The sequence below is a fragment of the Topomyia yanbarensis genome, chromosome 3 (genome assembly GCF_030247195.1).
Source record: "Topomyia yanbarensis strain Yona2022 chromosome 3, ASM3024719v1, whole genome shotgun sequence".
Classification (NCBI taxonomy): Eukaryota; Metazoa; Arthropoda; class Insecta; order Diptera; family Culicidae; genus Topomyia; species Topomyia yanbarensis.
The window spans coordinates 417,960,642-417,987,373 of NC_080672.1; the positions used below are offsets into that span (position 1 = coordinate 417,960,642).

At 41.1% G+C, this 26,732-nt stretch overlaps 1 protein-coding gene across 3 annotated transcripts in view; it reads right to left on the minus strand.

Annotated features, from left to right (window-relative positions):
* LOC131693271 (diuretic hormone receptor-like) overlaps positions 1-26,732 on the minus strand; it is a 171,199-nt gene that overhangs the window by 50,828 nt on the left and 93,639 nt on the right. For 2 of the 3 annotated variants that reach the window (XR_009306191.1, XM_058980982.1), the window contains exon 11: positions 25,623-25,682. The exons of the other annotated variant lie outside the window; for it this stretch is intronic. Coding sequence is in view for 1 of the 2 variants with exons in the window: in XM_058980982.1 (XP_058836965.1) it covers positions 25,623-25,682 (60 nt within the window). In the remaining variant the exon portion in view is untranslated. The remainder of the gene's footprint in view (positions 1-25,622; positions 25,683-26,732) is intronic. 3 annotated transcript variants of the gene reach the window in all.

The following is a 26,732-nucleotide window of genomic DNA, read 5'->3' on the forward strand; positions in this document are numbered from 1 at the left end:
TCGGTAAGGACGGATAGGATATCACGCCATTTCGCTCCGTGCGGTAACAACACGTACGTGACATTGAAAGAAAGCAATAGGTATTTCGCAGCTTGACTGTCAGTGAAATTGATGGGACAATGTTCTGATCACGTCGGTATGTGAAATTGTCAAACGAAAAATTCTTCTGTAACACTGGAACGTAGCTTGTACGAGAGTGATATGCTCTCCTTTGAAATCAGGAATGAAACGTTTATATGTACAGACATGTCTGGTGAAACGAGTTAAATACATAAAAATTTGGACGTCGATTTCAGCGATTTGCCGAATTTTCATCAGTTTCCATACTCAGCAATTCAAGATGCGGTAAGCTCAACAAGTGGAATTTTATCCTCCCTTTGAGAGCCATTGAATCTATCAATCAACAACATATATTACTGAATTTACAGTAATCCAACCTGAAATACTGAGAATTGGTATCTGTTATTGCCACGATATACAAACCATGCTTTTCTATACTGTTTCATAAACCAATTATTATTTGAATCATCAATTCGATATCATACCGGTATTATTCAAAAAAAACGCAAGGCGACAAAAGCAACCTGAAATAAACTGAATTTAAACTTTTCAAATTACCCCTGTAAACGCCACTCAGCAGATCTTCTCCTCAACGACGATTCGCTTGTGATTCCGAATGCCGCCTGTCCTGTAAAGTTTTGCTCGGTCCTTCTTCACTTGCTAATGGCCATGACGGGTGCTTGTGAATGAATGATTAAACATGCTAACTTTGACTGTTTCCATTTTTTTTATATTTTTGCACTGCTCGCTACTCTGATAATATTTTCGGAGAACAGTTCGGAAACTTTTCCGAAGTTAATCCAGTAGCCGTCGTCGTCGTTGTCGCCGTTGGCAGCCTGTTTGTTTTTTCGCTGGACGCATGGCCAACTTTTAAAAATAGTTCAAGTGTTTTCATGAAATCTGGTTCGCTGATTTTTTTTTGTTCGAGTTTGTTCACCGGACTAACTTTTGTCTGTTGAGGATCAACTAGAATAACACTTGAACTAACTTTCTGGTCTGACGAAAAGTTTATCTAACAGGAGCGTGGCGACATAATGTGAACTATCCCGAGATATGGCAAACATTGTTGCTTTCATGTTTCTTGAAGTTTGCAGGAAATAAACATTTTTCGAAGTGAGTGAAATTATGAGATAACTTCTATTCAAGTCAGGTAAGATATGATGCCGGACTGTTCAGCTGGGTGTGATGTTATTACATTTTGTAAAGAGCCCTTATGTTGGCTGATAGACGACAAAATTCCTCTAATTTTCATAGTAAACTTGGAGAACCATTAGTGTAATGAGTCGGATTTAGGAAAACCACTTAAACTTCTCCGGATGCTTCTGTTCCGAAATAACAACGTTATCAACTTCGAATTTATAACTTTACTCCTCGTAAATCTCACAATCTTCTAAAGTTTACCGTTGTAACGGTGTAACAACACTTTCGGGATTATAACAGGCCGGTAAAATGAACAGTCCCTATAAGAGAGAATGCAAGAAAAGGACTCAGAGAGCAGGGCCGTCTTAAGACTACACGGGGCCCTTGGGCACTCTTGAGCTAGGGGGGCCCTACAATTGAAAAGCTATAAGCAGCTGTAGTAGTAGGATAAAAAAAAAAGTAGTTTCCACTCAATGCCACCCTGAAGCTCTTTACCAAATTTAAGCCAAATCTGTCAACCGTATTGACATTACTTTATAAATAAAGTGGGATTTAAATTATACTGAGAACAAAGACGATTTCAGACAACCTGGTGTCGTTGCCGATGTCCAAATATCGTCATGGACTTATTAACTACGCTATAGTATTCCCAGACGGTGTAATCTGACCTTCATAGTTGGTAGACGTTGTTTGAGGATTAAGAGTGCTTCCATCAAGAAGGAGGAATGTTGGGGTTGGGTTACACTACCAAATGTCCGAGGTTCTTCAAATATCCTCAAACGCACGCACATTGCCGTGACTCATTTATTCAAATCTAGGGGAAAGTTAGGGTTTATGTGTGTAAATACTTTAAAAAGGCCATTTTCAAACTTATTATTGGGATTTCATGACATTTGTCTACACGATGGTTTGTTTATTCTAGATAAGGCGGATGCATTACAGAGCAACATTATTGGTATTGTGTCAGTCTAGGACTGACCATGCAAAATGAAACATGCCAAATCCGACCAAATAGTGTCGAGTCTTCGCAAGACCTCAAGAAGTCACTTTTGGGCATTTACATGTGAATTTGTTCATTTACAGACTCAAATATGACATAGAAATAAATATTTTTCCACATTCGCAAATCGCTTGCCAAACAAAAAGTTCTAGTTGGTTGGCTAAGATCCGGTGCCTTCCAAATTTTGTATACGTGGTGTGCCAAATGTTTGTTTGCTGTAGTTAAAACTAAATTGAAACTTGAATCAAAATGTGGTTTTCCCGGTAGTTGTTCCAGCTAGCCAACTGCTGAATTATCATAGGATTGATTTTTCCGAACTGTGTGACTATTTGCTCCATCTGGACTGGTCAACGCACCTAGGTAACAGCGATGCAGATGCAATGACTATGAACTTCTGTCGAGTAATTCAGTACATCCAATTCAGTGGAGTACATCGACGCTGCGAGCCCTTCGCAGAAAACGAAATGCATGTCAACGCAAACTTCATCGCAAACAATCGCCGGCCACGAATCACGACTTTCACGTTGCCAGTGAAGCATACCGGAATCTCAACGCTGTTCTGTATAGATCGTAAGTACAACGAGTTCAAGTAGGCCTACGAAGTAATCCTAAAGGATTTCGTAACTTTGTAAATTCAAAACGGAAAAATTACAGCGTTCCTTCCAATGTGTACCTCGATGAAAAGGCAGCGTCGTCCACTGCAACAGCTTTTGAATTGTTTACCAATCATTTAGCATCCGTCGTTGCTCCCTGTTTAGCATCTGATCAGGAAATCGATATCGCATTAGCAACTGTTCTGCAAGATATCGCCGATTTAAGCACATTTTCGATTCCACCCGACATGGTAATAGCAGCTGCAAGAAAGCTAAAAAGCTCTTTCTCCTCTGGACCGGATGGGATTCCAGCTGCTGTCTACTGTCGCTGTGCCGTCGCTTTGGCTCAACCTTTGTCTCGCATCTTCAATCAATCATTTGACCAGGCTAAGTTCCCCAAGGTTTGTAAACAACCCTACATGTTCCCGGTGAGAAATATCAAACAGTACCGCGGAATAACGAATCTTTCAGCTGGATCTAAGTTATTTGAAATTGTTGTCAATCAATTCATCCTCAGCCGTACAGTAAGTTATATCTCACCAGACCAACAGGGTTTAATGCCCGGACGATCCGTTTTAACAAACCTGCTGTAATTTACGTCAACTTGCATCAATTGCATGGAGAAGAAAACACAAGTGGAAACTGAATACACCGATTTGAAATCTGCTTTTGACCGAATTTCCGAATTCTTCTCAAGAAGTTGTACAAGTTAGGAGCGTCCGACAAGCTTACGTTGTGGTTACGCTCCTATCTTACGCACAGAACGCCTTGTGTGCAATTGGGCTCATGTATATCGGCTCCGTTTACCAATAGATCAGGTGTACCGCAGGGCAGCAATCTGGGCCCACTGCTTGTCTCACTGTTTTTTAATGATGTAGGAGTAGTGTTAGATTCCGGATACAAGCTCATATTTGTCGACGACCTTACGCTGCACGGTGTGAATTGAATTAGCTTACTGTAAATATTGCCAAATGCTCCGTGATGACGTTCCACGGGAAGAATGAACCCCTTGAGCTTCGATTACATTATCGATAAGGTTGCGCTACAGAGTCAATGCAGTCTATGATCTTGGTGTAATTCTTGACCACAAGCTCTCCTTAAATTCTCATATGACCAACATAATCGCGAAAGCAAATCGCCAGTTGGGATTCATTTCGAAGATTTCACGGGATTTTACGGATCCGTACTGTCTAAATTCCCTAGACTGCACATTGGTCAGACCAATCCTTGAGTTTGTCTCGCCGGTTTGGAATCCGCATCACCTAACTTGGTGTTTAAAATTGGAAAGAGTAAAAAAATGCTCGTAGGCTTAGCTCTTAGAAACTTGTCTTGGCGTGACCCGCAAAATTTACCACCGTATCGTGACCGTAGCCAGCTGCTCAATTTTGAGACATTAGAATGTCGTCGTAGTATCCAGCAAGCTACTGCCTTGGTGAAAATTTTAAATGGAGAATGTGACGCGCCTGAATTGCTGTCCCGCTTAGATTTCCGAGTAGCGAGGAGAACATGAGATACATCATTATTGTTCGATAGGATGGGATACGAAGGCTTTCTTATTGACCCGTGGCCAATTTAGTCAAATCTGTGTCCCGCTTGGACCTTTTAACCGACCAAAAACTAAGTTCAACATGAACTATTCTTAATTATGATTAGTGTTCCACTTGTACGGTCGCGCGCGAGGAAAAGAAAACGATCTTGTTTGATTCGATTATCGTTTATTACTGCCTGTCCTCATCATCATTAGCCCTTTTATCTGTCCGCTACACTACCCGTGATACAATTGGTAATCTGTGTATCTCCTTTACTCATGTGTTATCACATACTGTACTGTTTTAGCATATAGTTTTCACAATTTTTAGAATACTTTCAAATTCCTTAGGGTAAGTTGCATGTAGTGGCCTAGGTTAAGTTTTAATTTAATTTTAGTTTTATATTTAAGTTCATGAGTTTAGATTAAGTTAAATTTCATTATAAGTATAAAGATTTTCTACCTCGCCCTATCATTCCGGCCACCTTAAAATAGGTCTACTATTTTAACATATGATTAAACTGCATGTTCAGGCGATCGTTAATCTAAATGACCAGATCACATGTTGTGGTTAGTGAGCCAAGTAACATTCGACGTCATCAGCCGTCAGGAGGAACAGCATATCGTTCTGGCTGCCGAAAGAACAGAGCAAAATTATTGGATAAAATGAGTTGTTTACAAGGTTGTTTACCTTTTTTCATTATTGTTATTTTAAGAAGCTGAAGGCATCGGCAAAAGGGCGATTTTGGTTACTGGACGGGTGACATGGTTGGCTGATCCAGTTTTCAAAGAGACAACCCTCACGATTCCGTCCTGATTGGGATGAGTTTCAACGATGCGGCCTAGCATCCATTGAGCTGGGGGGATGTTGTCCTCCTTGATGATGACTAGTCGGCCAACTTCAATGTCGACGGCCGGTTTAATTCCCTTCGTGGAGCGTGCTTGAAGCTGCTGCAAATATTCGGTGTTCCAGCGCTTCCATATTGCCTGGAATCGTTTCTGTATCAGCTGCCAGCGGGTGAGTCTGTTGTCGGGTTGTTGTTTGTAGTCGAACTCAGGAATCGCTTGCATATTCGATCCCACCAAAAAATGACCCGGTGTAAGGGCCTCCAAGTCCGACGGATCGCTGGACATCTCGGTAATAGGCCGAGAGTTGAGGCACATTTCCACTTGTGCGAGAAGCGTCAGCATCTCGTCCTGGGTGACGGTGGTATTGCCAACTTCTTTGAGGAGGTGGTTCTTTGCAGATTTAACCGCCGCCTCCCACAATCCGCCAAAATGGGGGGCTTGCGGTGGTATGAATTTCCAGAGGATGTCTGCATTGGAACACCAGTCGAAAATAAGTTTGCGGCTGCTATCGTTGGTCTTCAGTAGCTTGTAGAGATGGTTTAACTCGTTCGCAGCCCCTTTAAAGTTCGTGGCGTTGTCCGAGTGTAGCTCGCGAACTTTGCCACGCCGTGCGACGAAACGTCTAAGGGCGGCAAGAAATGCTGCTGTAGAAAGGTCGGCTACGAGCTCCAAATGCACGGCACGTGTAGAAAAACACACAAAAACTGCAATGTATGCTTTAACCGCACCGGCCCTTCGATGGGGTCCACGAAGATAAACTGGGCCGCAGTAGTCAACCCCGGATACTGAAAACGGCCGTGAAGGAGTTACTCTGGAGCTCGGGAGATCTGCGGTTGTCTGCTGGACGAGAATTGGTTTCCGGCGGAAACAGGTATGGCATTGGTGGTACACATGACGAAGTAGGTCTCTGCCGGCAATCAACCAAAATTTTTGCTTCATTGTGCTCATCATCAGTTGTGAGCCTGCATGCAATAGCGATCGGTGGAAATGTTCAGCCAGTAGGAGGGCTAATCGATGCTTGCCGGAGATAACGATTGGGTGTTTCATGGCTTCAGACACTCCGGAAAGTCGTATTCGCCCACCGACTCTAATAAGACCATCGCTAGATATGAATGGCTTGATCCACTTCATAGTTGAAGAATTGTCGACTGGTTTACCGACTCGTAAAGCTTTCAGCTCCATCGAAAAACTATCGCGCTGAGAAAGGCGACATAAAATAAGCTCGGCATCTTGTAGATCAGCAGCAGTTAGGTGGGAGAATGGTTCAAGCTTTGCCGTCGAAGATTTTGCACAAACACCATTCGGTTGATTTTTGGCGGCCGATGCATGCAGTACACGCATGTAGAAAAGGAAGTACGCAACGGTCCTGCGCAGCTTTGTGTACGACGAATAATGGTTGAAAAGCTGATCACAAAATGTATCACGTTGAGGCGCGATTGTCACTAAACACACCTTGAGTTCTTCGGCGAATGTTTTGGACGCAGTATCGATATCACCTGATTGATTCGGCCAGTGCTGCTTGGTGAGACTAACCCATGTTGGTCCGGTCCACCATCACGTCTGGTGAAGTAGTTCGGCCGGTGTTAAGCCTCGTGAAAGTTCATCGGCTGGGTTGTCCTTGTCAGGGACATGATTCCAGGAATGCTCGCTCGTTGCTTCTTGTATTTTGGATACGCGATTGCCCACAAATGTCTTCCAGCAGGAGGGCGGTGACTTCAGCCATTGTAGCACCGTCATAGAATCTACCCAGAAAAACACATCAGCGTTAACCTTTATCGAAGCAGTTACCTTTTTAAACAGCTGCGTTGAAAGAAGGGCTCCGCAGAGTTCCAAGCGAGCGATGCTATGGCGTGTCTTTAATGGTGCGACCTTCGATTTGGCCGCTAGAAGCTGCACGTGCACATTTTGGTGACTGTCTACAGAGCGCAAATAGGCACAGGTGCCATACGCTTTCTCGGACGCATCGGAGAAGAAATGCAACTGGAGGTTGGTTGCTCCGGCCACCGAAGCAAAACGTGGAACTCGAATGTCGCTGAGCATGTTGAGGGTAGCGTGAAATTCCCTCCATTCATGTTGAAGTTTTTCCGGAAGCGGTTGATCCCAATCGTACGGTTTACCGTTGCTCGAAGAAAGTGCCCACAAGCGTTGCATAAACTGTTTGGCGGTAGAAATAACAGGCCCAACGAGGCCGAGTGGGTCATAAATCTGGGCGATGTACGAAAGTACGTTTCTCCGAGTGAGTGTAGCTGCTGGATGTGGCAGCTGAATTTTAAAGCGGAGTGTGTCTGAGCCTGGTTCCCATACCAGCCCCAGCGTTGTGACTGACTGGTCGTCGGAAAGATCGTAAAATGGCTGAATTCCAAGCTCAGCTTCGGGAATTTCAGCTAGCACTGTCGATGAATTGGATGCCCACTTCCGTAGTGGAAATCCAGCAGAATGCAGCATGGTGCTTACTTGACGACGTAGCTGGATGGCTGATTGAACATCATCTGCCCCGCTGATGAAATCGTCTACATAAAAATCTTCCAGCACCGCGCTCTGTGCGGAGGGGAAAGTTTCGCCTTGGTCCTTGGCGAGTTGAATCAAAGTACGAGTGGCGAGGAATGGTGCTGAAGCGGTCCCGTACGTGACCGTTTGTAGCTCGAACGTGGAAATCGGGTCTGACGGCTGTTCTCGCCATAGGATTCGTTGAAGTGGACGATCTTCTTGGTGGACCTCGATTTGTCGGTACATTTTCTCTATGTCCGCTACAAGTGCGATCGGTCGGGTACGAAAGCGCATCACAATCGATAACAGGTCGTCCTGCACTACCGGGCCGACGAGAAGAAGATCGTTCAAGGAATAACCAGACGTAGTGCGGCACGAGGCGTCGAACACGACGCGGGTTTTTGTAGTTGTACTTGTGGTTTTGAAAACCGGGTGATGCGGAAGGTAGCTATGGACACTAGTTTCATCGACTGGATCGGGGATCTTCCGCATATGACCAAGTCGTTGATATTCATCCATGAATTCGTGGTACGCAGTTTTTGTGGCCTCGTCCCGGTTAAGGCGTCGTTCTAAGCTCATAAAGCGTTTCTCGGCGATGCTCCTTGATTCGCCTAGGTGGATATTTGGATTATCCGATCGTGGAAGGCGGACGACATATCGTCCACTATCGTTGCGTGTAGTTGAAGACTCAAAAAGCTCTTCGCAGGAAGCTTCTTCTGCTGAGTACAGTCGGCCAGACTCTACTGTTTCTAATTCCCAGAATCTTTCCAAGACTGATTCTAGGCTACACGGGGTCAGAGCTGCATGGCAAACTGGAGAGGAGGGTGGAGATGTGCCATACCAACGGCCAATTACGGCCCAACCAAACACTGTTTCAACTAAGACTGGAGATCCTTCGCCGAGGGTGATTCTGCCATTCTTCAGGTACTCGTGGAACTGCTCGATGCCAAGGAGCAAATCAATGCGTCCAGAAACATTAAACGTGGGGTCGGCTAGAGCAACGTTTGGAGGTATTTTCCATGACGAGATGTCAACATTAGTAGACGGAAGCTCTGCAGTTGGCTTTGGGAGAACCAAAAACTCCAATTCACTCGAAAATTCTTCATTTTTGGAACGGATGGTGGAAAGGACGGATTGCGTGACCGTCACGTTTGCTTCACCAATACCGGTTATGGGGACACTTACTCGTTCTGATCGCAGGCACAGACGACGAGCAAGCCTTTTCGAAATGAAATTCGACTGTGACCCCGAGTCGATCAATGCACGAGCAGAATGTGGTTTTCCGAACCTATCCTCGATCCAGAGTGCCACCGTGGAAAGAAAAACGGCGCTTGGAGAACTACGATGAGCCGGCACGCTTACTTCCGTTGGAATATTTACCGATCCGCTTGGATTTCCTTGATCAATCGTAGGTAGAGCTGCTTGCTGAGCCGGCGAACTTGCTGTAACCTTTGGTGCCAGATTTGAGGTTGGCGACTGGTGCAGCAGTGTGTGATGCCGTTCACGACAATGGCGGCACGTGTACTTCGAATCACAATTCCGAGCAATATGAGACGATTTGAAGCAGTTCCAGCAAAGACGTTTCTGTGTGATCAGTTCTCGACGTTGGCCGACGGTGAGTCCTTGGAATGTAGGACACTGGAACAACAGGTGCTTCTCAGAACACGCCAAGCAGGTGGGAGGATTTGCACGGGAGCTCGAAGTCGCTGTATTGGCTACCGACTTATGAGACTGAATCTTTTTGGTGACAATATTCGAACCGATCATTTTAACCGGAGCTGCTTGAGAGCGATGTTGTATTTCTGACGAAACCGTTTGTAGTATGCGAACCCGCTGATACAAAAACTCCACGCACGCATCATATTCAACATTTTCCGATTTTGCCACATATTCTTCCCAGGCTCTGAGGGTTATTGGATCAATTTTGTAGGACAGCATACATACCAGCGGTGTGTCCCAGGTTTTTACTGCCTCTCCAAGCTTCGATAATGCCTTCACGTGACGTTGAAAGTCGTCCACAAGGTTGTGGAGATCCTGCGGGGATTCTTTACGAATTGGAGCAATATCATGGAGTGCACGGAATAACTGCTTCTTGAGAAAGCGCTTGTTGTCATAGCGCTTGAGGAGTGCCTCCCAAGTGGTTAGATAATTTGCTGATTCGATGTCCACCGTTTCATAAGGCTTGCGTGCCTCTCCTTCCAACGATTGGAGCAGGAATTGAAGTTTGGCAACTAATGGAATATCGGCGACATCATGCACCATGGACTTGAATGTGTCCCGAAATCCTAGCCACCGTGAGTAATCACCATCGAATTTTGGCAAATCAATTTTTGGAAGTCGCAAGTGGAAACTGGACGGTTGCGGTGCGTTCATATTGGTGGCATTGCTGGTTGAATTCAACTCCACTGATCTGCAATTCATCAACCAACCTTTTGTGGCACAATACCTGGAATCGAATTCTCTCCGTTCCTGCAGATGTTTTACTAACGGAGCATCTCCACCGTCCATCCTTTCAATCTCCGATTGTACCTTCACATATTCACGGTACACTTGGTCCACTAAGTCCAACCAAACTGGTATTTGAGGGAAATCGCGGTCTTCCTCATAATTTTCCACAAAGGACTCGACTGTTTCCAGTGATGAAACGAGTGACTTACGGACTGTAAACTTGTCCTTCAGTTTCTTGTCCTTTAACTTCTTGGTGGCCATTTCCCGACGATGTCGTTATCCGAACGACAATAAACGATTTGCACACGCGACGACACGTGGGTGCAACGGCACGTGAATTCTCCTTCCCGGATCGAATCGAAAATCCTTCCCGACGCGGGACGCGAACGCGGAAACGAAACGAAAATCCTTCCCGTCGCGAACGTGGTGGCCACCAAGGAAACTTGAGCACTTTTAGTTCAACTCAAACACTGTGTTCGCTTCACTGAAAGCAGCAAAATTGTCACAATTGAAATCGGTGCTGCTATTATCACTGGTTTTCCGCCAAAACCTTTCAAGCACAGACAGACGCCAGCGTAGCGTCGCTTGGGTTAACTGACCCTTTATAAAGTACAAAGCAAACTTGGTTGCTAATGGCGCCAACCATGAACAATAGTCACTATCACTTTCTGGCTTGGCTTGGGTGTGCGCGCAAAATGGCTAATTTTATCACCGTACAAGTTTCTTCGTGCCAACGTGGCCACAGACACTAATGGATTGTCCTTCGTATCCGGCTCGAAGGACCAGATGTTCGATAGGATGGGATACGAAGGCTTTCTTATTGACCCGTGGCCAATTTAGTCAAATCTGTGTCCCGCTTGGACCTTTTAACCGACCAAAAACTAAGTTCAACATGAACTATTCTTAATTATGATTAGTGTTCCACTTGTACGGTCGCGCGCGAGGAAAAGAAAACGATCTTGTTTGATTCGATTATCGTTTATTACTGCCTGTCCTCATCATCATTAGCCCTTTTATCTGTCCGCTACACTACCCGTGATACAATTGGTAATCTGTGTATCTCCTTTACTCATGTGTTATCACATACTGTACTGTTTTAGCATATAGTTTTCACAATTTTTAGAATACTTTCAAATTCCTTAGGGTAAGTTGCATGTAGTGGCCTAGGTTAAGTTTTAATTTAATTTTAGTTTTATATTTAAGTTCATGAGTTTAGATTAAGTTAAATTTCATTATAAGTATAAAGATTTTCTACCTCGCCCTATCAATTATTATTGTCGAGGTTCCATCAGACATCTTTTGGATTCCATGAACTACTGTCTTCAATGATTGAAACCTTTTCTCGTGCTAATTGTGCCTTTCAGTTTGGTGACTCCTCAAAAATATTTGTAAGCAATATAAGAAGATTGTGTTTACTGTGATTATTTGTAATAAGAAACCTGACATGTAATTTTACTTAATTTTGTACATTTAACCTTACGAAAATAAAGTGGTTTTTACGCCCATTAGAGGGTGGCGCCTTGTAGGAGGAGGCCAACTCGAACGGACTGTTTCTCACCCAAATCATTTGAACTATAATGTGCGATGATAAATAAATAAATAAATAAATAACTGTCCCATGTGATATGGGATTCCCAATACGCACGATACAATTATGCGTAGAGTGGCAATATAGTTGCTTCTATGCTAAAAAGTTACAAACATTGTTTTGAAAATTAGTCTATTGAATGGTTTTATATTCATCCTACGTGCGGGGCCCCCAAAATCGCGGGGCCCCTGGCCCAGGCCCAGTGTGCCCATGCGTAAAGACGGTACTGTCAGAGAGTGAGAGTAGGCATGATTGATATATATTGTTCGAATATATGAAATATAAGTCTGTTTCTGATTATACTGTGAAGTAGAAAGGTTTGTCTCCTGAAATTTACTTTAACCGAAACTAAACCCGTTATAGTGGCGACGAGAATAAAGTGGTAATTGTCATGACGCTGTTAAGTGTTGTTTTCTGCTCCATTGCAGTTTGTAGGCAAGTGCAAATTTTAACGCCTGAATGTGATTTGGTGCAGAAGTTTAAGGTTCTACTGAGAAAGTTTGGAAAAGTGGCCATCTTGGAAAACGAAAAAAGCAGTTTTTTCTCACAGCGTCGCAAAAATCTTCAAGAAAATCAATCAATAATTCTCTACCAATACCCCGAATGCATTGATTCATTTTCATGAAGATTTTTTCAACGGTGCGCGAAAATACTGCTTTTTTTGTTTTCCAAGATGACCGCTTTTTGAGGCGTTCTCAGCAGAACCTTTCACGTGAGTGAAGAACAGCCTTACATCGTAGCGTCACTTGTTTTACTTTAGCGGTTTTGGTTAGCAGTTTTAGGCGATTCTGACAAAGGCACCATTGTATAAAGATCGCCATTGTGTCGAGAACGCCATTTTGAATCGTTGATAAAAGACTTTCTACTATAACGCGATCCTTTGTCGCTATTGTAATTCTCACCATTTTCTTTTGTCCATAGTGGGAACAAGTAGCGAAAACGACAAACGCCACTGGTGGTGTTATTGAGTGCCGTTTTTGTTGAAATATTTTATCTCAGTGTATATTCACGAACGTCAAAGACCGAGCAAATTTCCCAGTGAGCACAAATTGGCACTGAGTACCTCTGACAGCAGGTGCATACAGGTGCATTCGGTGCAGTACGTTATACTTAACGCTTTCACATGTACGGCATGTTTCTTGAAGGAATTTAAGAAAGTGGATCGCTGTTTGTTGCTGCTGGTGCCGAGGTTGCTGCTATTGATTGCTAGAGCTGTTATTTTGGAGCTGAAGATAGTTTTGGCAGTTGGTTGTGGTTGCCTGCTGTTGCACCTGGTGGAAGGGCTTTTTTTGATTTTGAGTTGGGTTTTTTTTACTTTTACACGATCGAACAACGGCTAAGGTCATTGCCCCAATAGCGGTACACTGAGTGATCAGGTATGTAATTTTTTTTATTCCTTTTCTTTTGCTTTTGTGTACAGAATTATATAGCGACCTCAAAAATTTTTTTTGGGCAGCATATCTGCAAGAGTACTGCTATTGTATTTTTTTTCACGTGTTTCGTTTATTTTTTTCATAAAAAGGATGTCTATTAATCCAACATCTGAGCCTTTTATTCCGGGAACTATCCCCTTTTCCAAATACCAAGAGCAGTTGGAATGGATATTTGATCATAACAATTATGCAGAGGATAGGTACAAAACTTCTTTTTTAGCCGTTTGCGGTACGGAAGTAACAAGTTACCGAGAAACTAAAACAACGTTATGATAAGAAGGATTCGGATGTCATTCACAGCTATCGGTTTTGGACCCGTAGACGAGAAAGCAGTTGATTTTGTTTTAGACATTAAGCATTTAGCGGAGCAGCGTGAATTTGGAGATTTTAAAAACAGTGCTATTAGGGACGTTTCAGTTATCGGATTGAATGACAGATCCTTACAGAGAAGGCTTTTTGATGAAGACGGTCTGACGTCTGCTAAAGATGAAAAAAATATTGTTAATCAGGAGCTTGCATCTGATCGAACGCAGTTTTTGAGTAGCGATGATGATAACAAAAATTGGGTGTGGTAGCTCGTTTAGGCAGTAGAGAAAATCGCCCTTATCGTGAGTTTAGAAGCAGGAGTAGGAGTAGCAGTCGGTCGTTTAAAAATCGTTGAGATGATGAAAGGAAGGACGATTATCACGATAAGGAGTTCTTGTGCTCTTATTGTAAAAAGAGGGGACATACTGGAAAATATTGCTACAAACTAAACAACAAAATCCCACGTAAGCCTCAAACCAGCGTAAAGTTTCTAGACTCCCCAAAGCCTTCGGCTTCCGGTACAGACAAGTTATTTAAGTGTTTGAAGGAAGAAATAGAAGTAGATTCAGAAAATGATTCACCGTGTTTGATGATTTCATCTGTAAATAAAATCTGCGAACAGTGTTATATAAAGGCAAAGATAGAAGATATAAGATTGACCATGGAAATAGATTGTGGATCAGCTGAAAGTGTAATTTCCGAAGAGCAGTTTTTGCGAAATTTGAAAAATTTTCCTGTAAAGGCTTGTAATAAGCGCCTGGTAGTAATCGACCGAAAAAAGTTGAAGGTTCTGGGAAAAGTTGAGGTGTCGGTAGGGTTCGCAGTACCGACCCTTTTTGGCGAGAACCGGTACTACGGTACTGAAGCCCTCAGTACCGGTAGTACCGGTAAAGTACCGGTACTCGAATATTTTTTTAAAAAATTCGAAAAAAGCTTCAAACTGAAATTAAATGCTCAAACTGATGATGATTCTCAGATGATTGATTTGTGCTGATCAAAAAATATGTTAATTGTTTTTAATTGCTTCGGAATGGCAAGACTCATTTCACAGAAGATATTTTTCCTATAGGGCACCTTCTTTTATTTCGAAATCTAGGCCACTTTGAAATCAATAACTGCTAAGTGGTGCGACTTTCGTCGACTTGAACAGATGGTAAATGTATGAAACCCAAATAACAACAGTAAATCAAAGCGAGAATGGCAGTAAATCCGAACAGGTGAATCGCATTTCCTCACTTGCTTTTCTGAAAATTGGTTTCGACCTTCATGTCGTTTGCCTGCTACTCTCTAATGCATATCAAAGCTCCTTGCTTTCCTGTAAACTATGGAGTTTTGCCGAATTTTCCGATCACCAATAATTACAAATCGCCCCATTTGAACCAGTTCACCAAGTCTAAAACTGTTAGATACTAAATCGCTCTTCGTTCTTTTATAGATAAAGGTTTAAGAGCAAACCAAATACAGACATGACTTAGACCATAGTCTTATTACGCGCAACCCAGTGAATAATGGAAACCAATCAGAATGTCGCTAATAAAACTTTAACTTCTAGAATAAACCTCATTAACCCGCCTCATTCCCACACAAAGGTATTATCTCAACGATTTATCTAGAAGGCAAATTAATATAATAAAACGTTATCTTGCAGACCGATATTTTGAAACAGATCCCCCTGCAGAGTTAACATATTTGTCATAAAAAATGTATAGTACCGAAAATACCGGTACTGGCTTTTGTTCAGTACCGGTATTACGGTACCAAAAATGGGTCGGTATTCCCGGGATTTTCGGTACCGGTATTACCGGTACCACAACCCTAGGTGTCGGTACAGTTGGGAAGTAACCAAAGAAAACTCTACTTGGTTATATTACGTTATGAGAACGATTTTGTTCCTTTGATGGGACGTACTTGGTTGGACGTTTTCTACGCTGGGTGGAGGAATACTTTTGCGAAACCAATGGCGGCTGTGGACAGGATCAATGCTTTAAATGACGAGGTCAATATTGTTGAGTTAAAGAGTAAGTTTTCGAATCCTTTTAACAAGGATTTATCTAATCCAATAGTTGGATTTGAAGGGGATTTAGTTTTAAAAGATAACCAATTTTTCGAAAAGCGTATGAAGTTCCGCTCCGTTTACGGCAAAAAGTTTTAGATCATTTGGACAGTTTAGAGAAGGATGGAATTATTACACCAATAGCAGGTATCCAGTGGACGTCGCCGGTCGTGGTTGTGATCAAAAAGAATCAAGATATACGTTTGGTGATTGACTGCAATAAAGTGATTGTCCCTAATTCATACCCACTACCTTTGACACAGGATCTTTTCGCTACTTTAGCAGGGTACAAAGTTTTTTTTTCATTAGATTTGACACACACAACTGCTTCTTTCTAAAGAATCAAGAAAAATTATGATTATAAACACAATTAGAGGCCTTTATGCATATAATAGATTGCCACAAGGAGCATCATCTAGTGCTTCTATCTTCCAAAAGGTAGTGGATCAATTGCTTCATGGGTTGGAAAATGTTTCATGTTATCTCGATGATGTTTTAAGATCCGGAAAAGATCATGCGGATTGTAAAAAGAAGCTTTATTTAGTCTTGGATCGGTTGGCTAAGGTTAATATAAAAGTAAACTTCGATAAATACAAGTTTTTTGTTAAAGAGCTGCCATATTTAGGGCATGTGTTAACGGACAAGGGTCTGCTTCCTTGTCCGAATAAAATTCAGACAATCTGCGAAGCTAAGACCCCGCAGAATGTTTCTGAACTTAAAGCCTTTTTAGGTTTGGTAACATATTATGCCAAATTTGTCTACTTGAATTAAATGTTTGTATGCTTTGCTAAAAAAATACCAGATATGTATGGGATGACGAATGCGACAGAGTTTTCAAAGAGTGTAAACATTTCCTTCTGAAGCCTCATCTTTTGGAATATTTTGATCCTGAGAAACCTGTGGTTATCGTCACGGATGCTTGCTCTTACGGCCTTGGTGGGGTTATTGCTCATGTAATGAAAGGTGAGGAACGTCCTGTGAGCTTTACTTCTTTTACTTTAAACGAAGCTCAGCGAAAATATACCATTTTGCACCTTGAAGCACTTGTTGTAGTGAGCACAGTTAAAAAATTCCACTTGTACGGAAAAAAATTTATGATTTACACAGACCATAAACCCCTCATTGGGATTTTTGGGAAGGAAGGAAAAAATGCGCTGTTACACGATTACAGAGATACGTAATGGAACTGTCAATATATGGCTATGAAATAGTTTATCGCCAATCTTCAAGGATGGGGAACGCCGATTTTTGTTCCAGGTTTCCTTTATCTCAAGAGGTACCACGTGAGCTAGCACGGGAGTATATCAAAAATTTAAATTTATTTTTTTAACCCGCTCGCACATCAACCTCCAACTCTTTCTTCGCGATTTCCTAATTTCTAGGTTATATGCCGAAAGAGACTTTTTATACTCATCCCACTGTCCAGTCCGTTTAGTCTGGTTAAACAGTTTCCTAGAAACTTTCCTGAGCTTTTCTAGGGTCTTGTTCCACCATGGTGCGTCCTTATTGGAGGTACGCGTTTTAGCTGGACAGCTTCTATTATAAGCATCGATAAGCTTAGATGTTACAATATTTGTGGAGATCTCCAATTCTTCTTCGGTTTGGATTTCTGCTTCAAAACATGCTTTCGCGCTCAAAAGTTGAGAGAAGAATGAATCCCAGTTTGTGTTTTTGGGATTTCTGTAAACTTTTGTTAGTGTTTCTCCTGCTTTGTATTCGAATAGTATAAGCATGTGGTCTGATAGAGAAATTTCATCAGACACATGCCAGTTTATGATGTATTCAGAGAGTTATATCCAGCACTTCCTCGCGTATCGCATTGATAAAAGTAGGTTTGTTGCCTTTATTACATATCGTCGCTGTTGTGCTATCTTATGACAAGCGCCATTTAGCACATTTCGAGAAAAACGATTTTTAAAGTTTGAGATTGAATATCTTGAAACTTATAAATGGTATAAATAATCCAAAGAAGACAATTGATGCTTCTATCTATTCTGCATTAATCTCTCAAATATTACGAAGATCGGTTGACTATGTTGCGAGTTTTTACTAGGAATGTAAACAAAAGTCGCACTCACACGTGTCATAGGCGTGTATTGATGACAAAATTTGTATGACGTGTCATAATCGTGCATGGAAAATTTTCCATAGATAAAAATCATCAATTTTTAACTTTTATTCATATCTTTGCGTTCATATAGTCTATAAACAATCGGTGAAATGCATTTTGAAGGAAATGAGTCAGGGAATCTAGAAAAAAATGTTGTTTTTGGTTACAGTGTTGCCAAATATCTTTTATTTCCAGTTCAATACTAAAAATGTGTTTTTCTCACAAGTCGTGTAATTTTCTTTTGAAAATGTTTATGCCATTGTGTTCCTCAGACATTTTCACATATAAAAACATCTAAAACTTCAATATAGCTTGAGCAAATCCCTAGATACAGTGATTTGAAGCAAAAAACTCACAATTTCTCATCATGTTTCTCGCTATATCTAAGTAACCAAGTAGATTTTCAAAATTCTGAAAACGCCACTTTGTAGAGATCTTTCAAACACGTAATGTGGCATATCTAGCTCAGTTTACTCCAAAATGGCGTTTGTCATAAGATAGCACAACAGCGACGATATATCAATATTGTTGGATAATATATATATATATATATATATATATATATATATATATATATATATATATATATATATATATATATATATATATATATATATATATATATATATATATATATATATATATATATATATATATATATATATATATATATATATATATATATATATATATATATATATATATATATATATATATATATATATATATATATATATATATATATATATATATATATATTCTATAAGGCACTTTCGTTGATATCACTACGTCCCCATACTGTATGATGGGCGTTTGCATCGCAACCAATAATGAACTGATTATTTCTTTTCCTACAGTAGCCAACAAATTTAGTTACATCCTGTGGAGGGACTTCATCTGATTCCCCTGATGGGAAGTAAGCAGAAGCGACTATAATATCAGTCCTCCCTCTCGTTGTTGGTATATTTAACTGTATTGCCACTATGTCTCTTTTTATAAATTCGGTTATTGGTGTAAAGTTAATTGCCACACGTGGCATATTTACCGAGTTGTCAAATATTATCTTACCCGTTTGTGTAGATATTTCTAGAATATTGTTTTTCAAAGCTCATGATTCTTGGATTAAAGCCACGTCTATATTTTCTTTTGTAAATCTGTGGCAAAGAATTCCAGTTGCTCCTTTCGCATGATGCACATTCGCCTGGATAATTTTTTTAGCATTGTCACTCATCATTTGAGTCCCACGAATTGCGAAGAAACAAAACTTCCACTGTGTCAGAGATTCGTTTAACACAGTAAGGGCAATGCCCACGATACTCCGTTCGCGACTGGCATATTTTTCCCCGCCAGCCATTTTGTCCTCAACACGGAGATACATCTTGACTTAGGGATTTCTGCTTTCAGTCGCCTCTTACGACCTGGAAGCAGAAAACCAGTGGATCCATTCTTGGCTGAGATACTTCAACCCGCCGGATGCCACACGGCCTATAGGCTGTTTTTTTCCAGAGAAAGATAATAGACTTATCAGCCTCCTAGTGAATCACATCCAACACGACAGGTTCGTCCGTACACACCGAAATTTGAAGACAGAAACCCAGCAAAACTTCAGCGAACTTCAATCAGCTGAAAACCTTAGCAAACCCCCAAACTGTTGAAAACATAGCAAAATTCTGCAAGAACTTCTGCGAAAAAAAATTGGTGCGTAGAGTGAACTGTATCATTGACATAGGAATGCAGGAAGGGCTTCATACTGGGAAGCACGCCCCAATACTTCCCAGTTTCCGTTTAAACCCCCTAAATAATTTTAACCATACCATGGGGTCACATTTTTTCATTTCGATTATAGAGGTCATGCGCCTGTTCGGGTTAGAAAAATCTCCAACGCTATGTGCGAGGTTGGGATTCGAACCCAGGTGAGCTGCGTACAAGGCAATCGATTTACCAACTACGCTGTGCCCGCCCCCCGTAGTGCAATTCTTAGCCGGTTGAAACAACCACTACAGACACTAGACGGCTTATCTAGGCTGTTCGGAGACATTGAAGGACAGCTTCCATAAATTCTATGGAATTAGTAACAAAAATTGTTATGAATATTTCCTATCAGGTACAGTCATTTGAAAATTGATAGTTGGTAGTTTGATGGGCTCTAGCAGATAAACCAAGTTGAATTCGAGTAAATCCTTTCTTGAGCATATTTTTCTTATCTTAGAGATCCGAAATAATCAAAAAAAAATATTTTTTTTTATTTTGCACTGTTAGACCCCCTTAAGGGAAGCTTAAGCTAAATAATGAAGAAAGGTTATGAGGCTATATCTAGGGGCCAAAGAAGAATATTTTTAGAGCTTCGGTTTCATAAAAAGAAAGAAAAATATATGTCCCGATTTTATCAATGTCCCTGTTTTATCAACCCAAAATTCACCAAGATTCTGATAAAAACGGGTCTTTATTGTAGTGCAAAAATCTAATTATTTCATTCAATACAACGGTTGTTATTTACGTTCAAAAAATTGGGCAATATTCCGGCCGAAACTTTGAAACGGGACACCTATAATGAAACGTTAGAAGTATTCTACTTCAAAAGCGAAAGTAGAATTCGTTTCCTGAACAAGGGGAGTAATTAATTTTTATGGCATTTCCAATTAGAATTCTTAATTGACTATGGATTTTATACATCAAAGAAATGGCGAAATTGATGTTGCAACCGATAGTAACATGAACCACTGTCGAAAATAATAATAACATACTTATAAATATGATAATGGTTACGATGACGAAACCACTTCTTTTCTGTTATATAACGTATTTAGTCAGAGGATCAAGCCCCATCGAAAAGCAATGACCGGCAGTTCAAACACATGCCGAAACTAATTAAGTTAGTCGAATGTATTGACGATTGTTTCCCCGCCACGCCTGCTGGGATGCGTGATAATACACTAAGGTTTTTTTTTACACGGGGGATACGTACCGTGTAAAAAAAAACCGTGCAAAAAAAAACCGCGTTAATTGCGAAATCCGTGTAAAAAAAAACCGCGTTAATTGCGAAATCCGTGTAAAAAAAAACCGCGTTAATTGCGAAATCCGTGTAAAAAAAAAACCGTGTTAATTCAGAAAACCGTGCAAAAAAAACCGCGTTGATTCCGAAAATCGTGCAAAAAAAAACCGCGTTACATTCAATGCAAAAGACTTAGACGATTTTAGGAAAAGGGATGATTTCGGAGTTTTATCAAAAATGTTCTAAGTCCTTTTGAAGGCAAAAGACTTAGACGATTTTTGAACAGGTTTTTTTTGCACGGATTATGCAAGTAGCACGGTTTTTGCTTTTTCCAATTCCTTAGGTTTTTGTAAAAGTGGAAACGTCGGATCTTGAGGTTTCCTTTTGTCCCGCACTTTAACAATATGGTTGTTTTCGGTACAGTGTTAACGAGTAGGCACCAAATATCGATGCCTGAGGCCATTTGGAATACCAAGATGACGACTTTCGGTCTAACAGAATTTTCAATAACCCAATCAGTATGCATATTTTCCGAGCGGGCCTAATGAGCGCATGATAGAGATCAATGTCTGAGGCCATTTTGAAATACAACATTGAGACTATCGGCTTAGCGATATTCTGTATAACTCACAACATGGAGTGTTTTGGAACTGGATTGACAAATATGCAGTTGCCAGAGGTCTGAGTATAAATATCCAGCGTAAAACAAGATACATTTATTTTTGTATATTTTGCATTTATAAGATAAGAAAAATGTGCTCATGAATGGATTTACTCGAATTTGAGTTGGTTCGTCCGCTAGAGCTCATCGAGCGAATCTTCAAGCGAGACTCAAAGTCGAATCAAAAAGCTGACATAATCAGAGGGAAATAATAAAATCAGGTCTTCGCTGTATTATTAAGGGGGGCGTCTGGTGTAAAGTGCTCAAACCGAAAGTTATTTTGTTTTACGATTTTGAAGGCAAGGAAACAATGCATCTTTTATGTAATGTTAAGCTTTAAATTTGTACGTTTATTCTGTACGAAAAAAATATTTGCGCGGCCTTATTCTGCGCGGCGTGTGACGTGAGACGACGAAACTCACCTCACTTTACGTGACTTTTCTCACCCGATTCTGAGAGTCGACTCGGGTGAGATGAGATTCCTCATTGCGGTTAAATGGGAGTCTCACGTCACCCGAAGTGACTCTTCAGAATTGGGTGAAGTCACGTAGAGTGAGGTGAGATTAGTCGTCTCACGTCACACGCCGCGCAGAATAGGGTCGGCAGCCACGCAGAGCCACACATACGAGCGTTCCAAGAGTAGACGTCCAACCATTTCCACGTCGAGGAGCGCCGCGGCTAACACGATGACTCTTGATAAAATTGTTTGACACAGGAAATTAAGTAAAATTTGTAAAGCTTAGACTTGTAGTTACTCGATGAACCCAAAAAAAGTTCGAGTTTAGGAAAATGGCTTCATGTAAACCGAAAAATCTCATATTTTTCTGTAAAATTCGTGCACTTTTCTTCAAAATATTAGAGAGAACAATTTTTTCATTCTGTTTTCTGTGGTTCACCGACAGACTACACATATTGTGCATTTTCATAAAAAAAGTCAATTCTTTGGTTAGTTTTTGAGTTATCGTGTTCACCAATTTAAAAAACGCGGTTTCGAAAAAACGCTATTAAAGGATACTCCATATCAAATTGCATCACGGAAAAAATGACGTGGAAAACAATCCATTTGGTATTTTCTCTTAAAAATTTGGGTGGAAGTAGTTTAAAGTGTATTGTTCACACTGTATTTTTATCGCTGTCAGTCTTAAGAAAATTGTTGCCGATAGATTGAAATCTGCGTGTGTCACAGCAAATACGCGCGAGGAATGCATGGCTGTTTAAAACAAAAGAAGTTCAGCGTGGTCACCGAGATTGCGGGAGACTATTCTAGAGGCTCAATACTAACAATTAAGCGGATAAAAAAGAAGTCGATTTTTTTGCCCACTACATCAGACGCCCCCTTAAGATGAATGAGATGTACACTAAAACAGAGATGATGCTTATAGAGATGCGCGAAGACTGAAGCCAAAAGTTCCAATCGAACCCAAAACAACGGTTCCAAACTAGCAATGTAAACAAATATGGCGGATATAGCAAGTAATGCGTGGGGAGTATCGAGATTGAAATGAAAAGAAATGCATGTCTGCATCCTGCATCCTCGATACATTTTTTCTAGTGCAACGAAAAACATGTAGACAGGCTCAGTAACGTAAATCAATGAGTTTCCAAGTTACATGATTGAGTATTGTGGGAAATATTTCAAAAAAGGAATTCGCCAAGCATTCATTAAAACTACAAGTCACTCGCTGTTTACACAATATTCCTGGTTGCCAAAACTAGCAGACAAATAATTTGTAAAACTGTGCAGCCAAATTTACTGTTTTTCTCGCCGCGTCTTTATATTTAAAACCTCGTCTTGGCACTAAAATAGAAGTCACCATCTTAGATGAAAACATGACTTCCGGAATTGACATCCGGTATCTATTCATTAACGCTATTACAAAAATTCTCACATTGTTGTGGTAATTGAAAATTTTACTAAAGCGAAGTAGCCATCTTGATTTTCGAAATGGTACTCGTCAATCCCGTTCCAAAAATACTCATATTGATTGGGCTTTGGAGAATTCCACAGAACCGGAAGTCGCCATCTTGAATTTCAATATGGCACCAGACATCGATATCTAGCGTCTATTCGTCAATTCCATTCCAAAAATACCCATATTGATTCGATTTTAGAGAATTCCAATGAACCTGAAGTCGCCATCTTGGTTTTCCAAATGGCCTCTGACACTGATCTCTATCATGCGCTCTATTAGGCCCGCTCTGAAAATATGCATGCTGATTGGGTTATAGAGAATTCCACTGAACCGGAAGTCGCCTTCTTGGTTTTTAAAATGGCCTTAAACATCGATATCTGACGTCCACTCATCAATCCCGTTCCAAAAATATCCATATTGATGGAGTTTCAGAGAATTCCACCGAATCAGAAGTCGCCATCTTGGTTTTCAATATGGCCATCGATATCTGACGTCCACTCATCAATCCCGTTCCAAAAATACCCATATTGATGGGGTTTCAGAGACTTCCACTGGACCGGAAATCGCCATCTTGGTTTTCAAAATGGCCTTAAACATCGATATCTGACGTTCACTCATCAATTTCGTTCCAAAAATACCCATATTGATGGGGTTTCAGAGAATTCCACTGAACCAGAAGTCGCCATCTTGGTTTCCAAAATGGCCTTAAACATCGATATCTGACGGCCACTCATCAATCCCGTTCCAAAAATAGCCATATTAATGGGGTTTCAGAGGCTTCCACTGAACCGGAAGTCGCCATCTTGGTTTCCAAAATGGCCTTAAACATCGATATCTGACGTCCACTCATCAATCCCGTTCCAAAAATACCCATATTTATGGGGTTTCAGAGAATTCCACTGAACCGGAAGTCGCCATCTTGGTTTCCAAAATGGCCTTAAACATCGATATCTGACGTCCACTCATCAATCCCGTTCCAAAAATACCCATATTTATGGGGTTTCAGAGAATTCCACTGAACCGGAAGTCGCCATCTTGGTTTTCAAAATGGCCTTAAACATCGATATCTGACGGCCACTCATCAATCGCGTTCCAAAAATACCCATATTAATGGGGTTTCAGAGACTTCCAATGAACCGGAAGTCGCCATCTTGGTTTTCCAAATGGCCTCTGACACTGATCTCTATCATGCGCTCTATTAGGCCCGCTCTGAAAATATGCATGCTGATTGGGTTATAGAGAATTCCACTGAACCGGAAGTCGCCTTCTTGGTTTTTAAAATGGCCTTAAACATCGATATCTGACGGCCACTCATCAATCCCGTTCCAAAAATACCCATATTCATGGGGTTTCATAGACTTCCACTGGACCGGAAATCGCCATCTTGGTTTTCAAAATGGCCTTAAACGTCGATATCTGACGTTCACTCATCAATTTCGTTCCAAAAATAGCCATATTTATGGGGTTTCAGAGAATTCCACTGAACCGGAAGTCGCCATCTTGGTTTTCTAAATGGCCTCAGACATGAACATTTGGCATCTACTCGTTAATGCTGTTCCAAAAGCAATCACTTCCACTTTTCCAAAAATCTTCGAAATTCTTTGCATTCAAAATGGAAAAGCAGAAACCGTGTAAATTTGAAAATCCGTGCAAAAAAACTTGGTCAAAAATCGTCTAAGTTTTTTGCCTCCAAAAGGACTTAGAACATTTTTGCGAAACCCGTGCAAAAAAAATTGTTGAGAAATCGTCTAAGTCTTTTACCTTTAAAAGGACTTAGAATATTTTTGCGAAAAACCGTGTTAATTGCGAAAACCGTGCAAAAAAAACCGTGCTAATTGCGAAAACCGTGTAAAAAAAGCCGTGTAAAAAAAAACCGTGCAAAAAAAAACCGTGTAAAAAAAAACCTTAGTGTATAATAATTCGTTTATGACTTTTTCGGCACAAGCAAATAAGTCGTCGCGCCCATCGTTTCTAGTGGTCGGTCGTTTCGTCCCGTGTCTGATCCTAATCTAATTTGAAGGTTGTGTGCTACCCGATCCGATCCGTGTTAAGAGCTGCGTTGAGTGAACGAACAACGGTTAAGTGGATCCAGAGCACGGTAACGACGATGATCTACTGAGATTATCGAATCATTCGAGACAATTTTTCCGCTCTTCACATTGATGAATCTGATTGAAACTGATACCGACTGGGTAGGTGGTGGTGATGGTGGTTCTCGGATTGCAATTTTCTTCGCGGTATCCTTGCTACTAGTGCCCCGCTTCAAACACAATTTTCCAGTTGAAATCATTCGCAATTGACGATAATAGAAGTGTACAATCACAATCAACGCGAGGTAAGGCACAAGGAAGATAATAAAGCTTTCACCATTCGAGAGAACATTTTTCTAGGTGCTTGTAAGAAGGTGTCTGTTGGAAGATGAAAACAAAAAAATCATGGCATAATGCTATTGCTACTTTACCGGAAACTTTCAGTTCTAGAGCGAGGCGAGCAGTCCTTCGAGAGGCCGGAGTTGGTGAATCTGCAACGAGAGTATAAGAGAAGATGGGAATGCAATCGCAAAGTTGAAATGCATTGGGTTTGGTACGAGCTGGAAACGCAGAACGTGGAAAATTACTTTTCCAGCTCGAATATCAAAGGCAAACTGGTGAATAGTAGCTTCTGGCAGTGCGCGATGTGCTTGATTCTATTCGATTGGGGATGCATCTATTACAGCAAACATTCTCGAGTTGATGTGGGAGGAAAATATTTGCTGACACAATGATGGAAGATAAAATTCGGTTTTGGTTCAAAACTTTTTGCGCAATCCCTGAAAGTTTGTACCAAATATATGTAATCTAACTACAAAGTTGATTCTAAACCATCAAGTTCCGCTAAATAAACCAATTCCTCATAATGCACCGAAGGGAAGCACGTGTCATTCCTCCACAGTGTTGAAAATCTTCGCCAATTTCCGTTCCACTAGCTGTTTATATATTCAACGCCTATGACTGTTCCATGCTTAATCATTGCCTCCGTCGGCGGATAAAAGTGTACAAGTGGGTGCCTGTCATTGCACATATTTGCATTCCACTTGTGTTTGCGCATCTCGCACGCAAAAGAAGCTGCTTCCCTCAGCCTCGGCGTTGTCAGTCGGTAAGGGGCCCGGGTCTGAACTGTTGTACCTATTCAGTAGTTGGGCAGACCGGGGCGACGATGTTCTCTTTCCGTCTGCACCGGATTTGACCCCCGACATTTTCACATTTGCATTAGCCTGGCGTACTTAGGGAGTTGCAGTCGGTTTCCTCGGGGGTAGTTTCTCCATTCCGGTGAACTAAATTAAACATAAATATTATGTGCTCGCACGTTCGGTCCTGAACTTGCAGCAGCAGCAACAACAGTGTTACGAAGCTCTGGTCGTTGGTTCATCTACTGTGCAATTATTTTCCTTCGGCTAATTTATTCTGTTTTACGGTGTTGGCTTTGTTTTGACTTTGATGTGAACTTGACGGGAGGTGCACGTGGCAAACTGGACTTGGCGGCGATTCGTTTGATCAATTTGGTTCAGTTGATTTCATGGCTAGGGTAATTA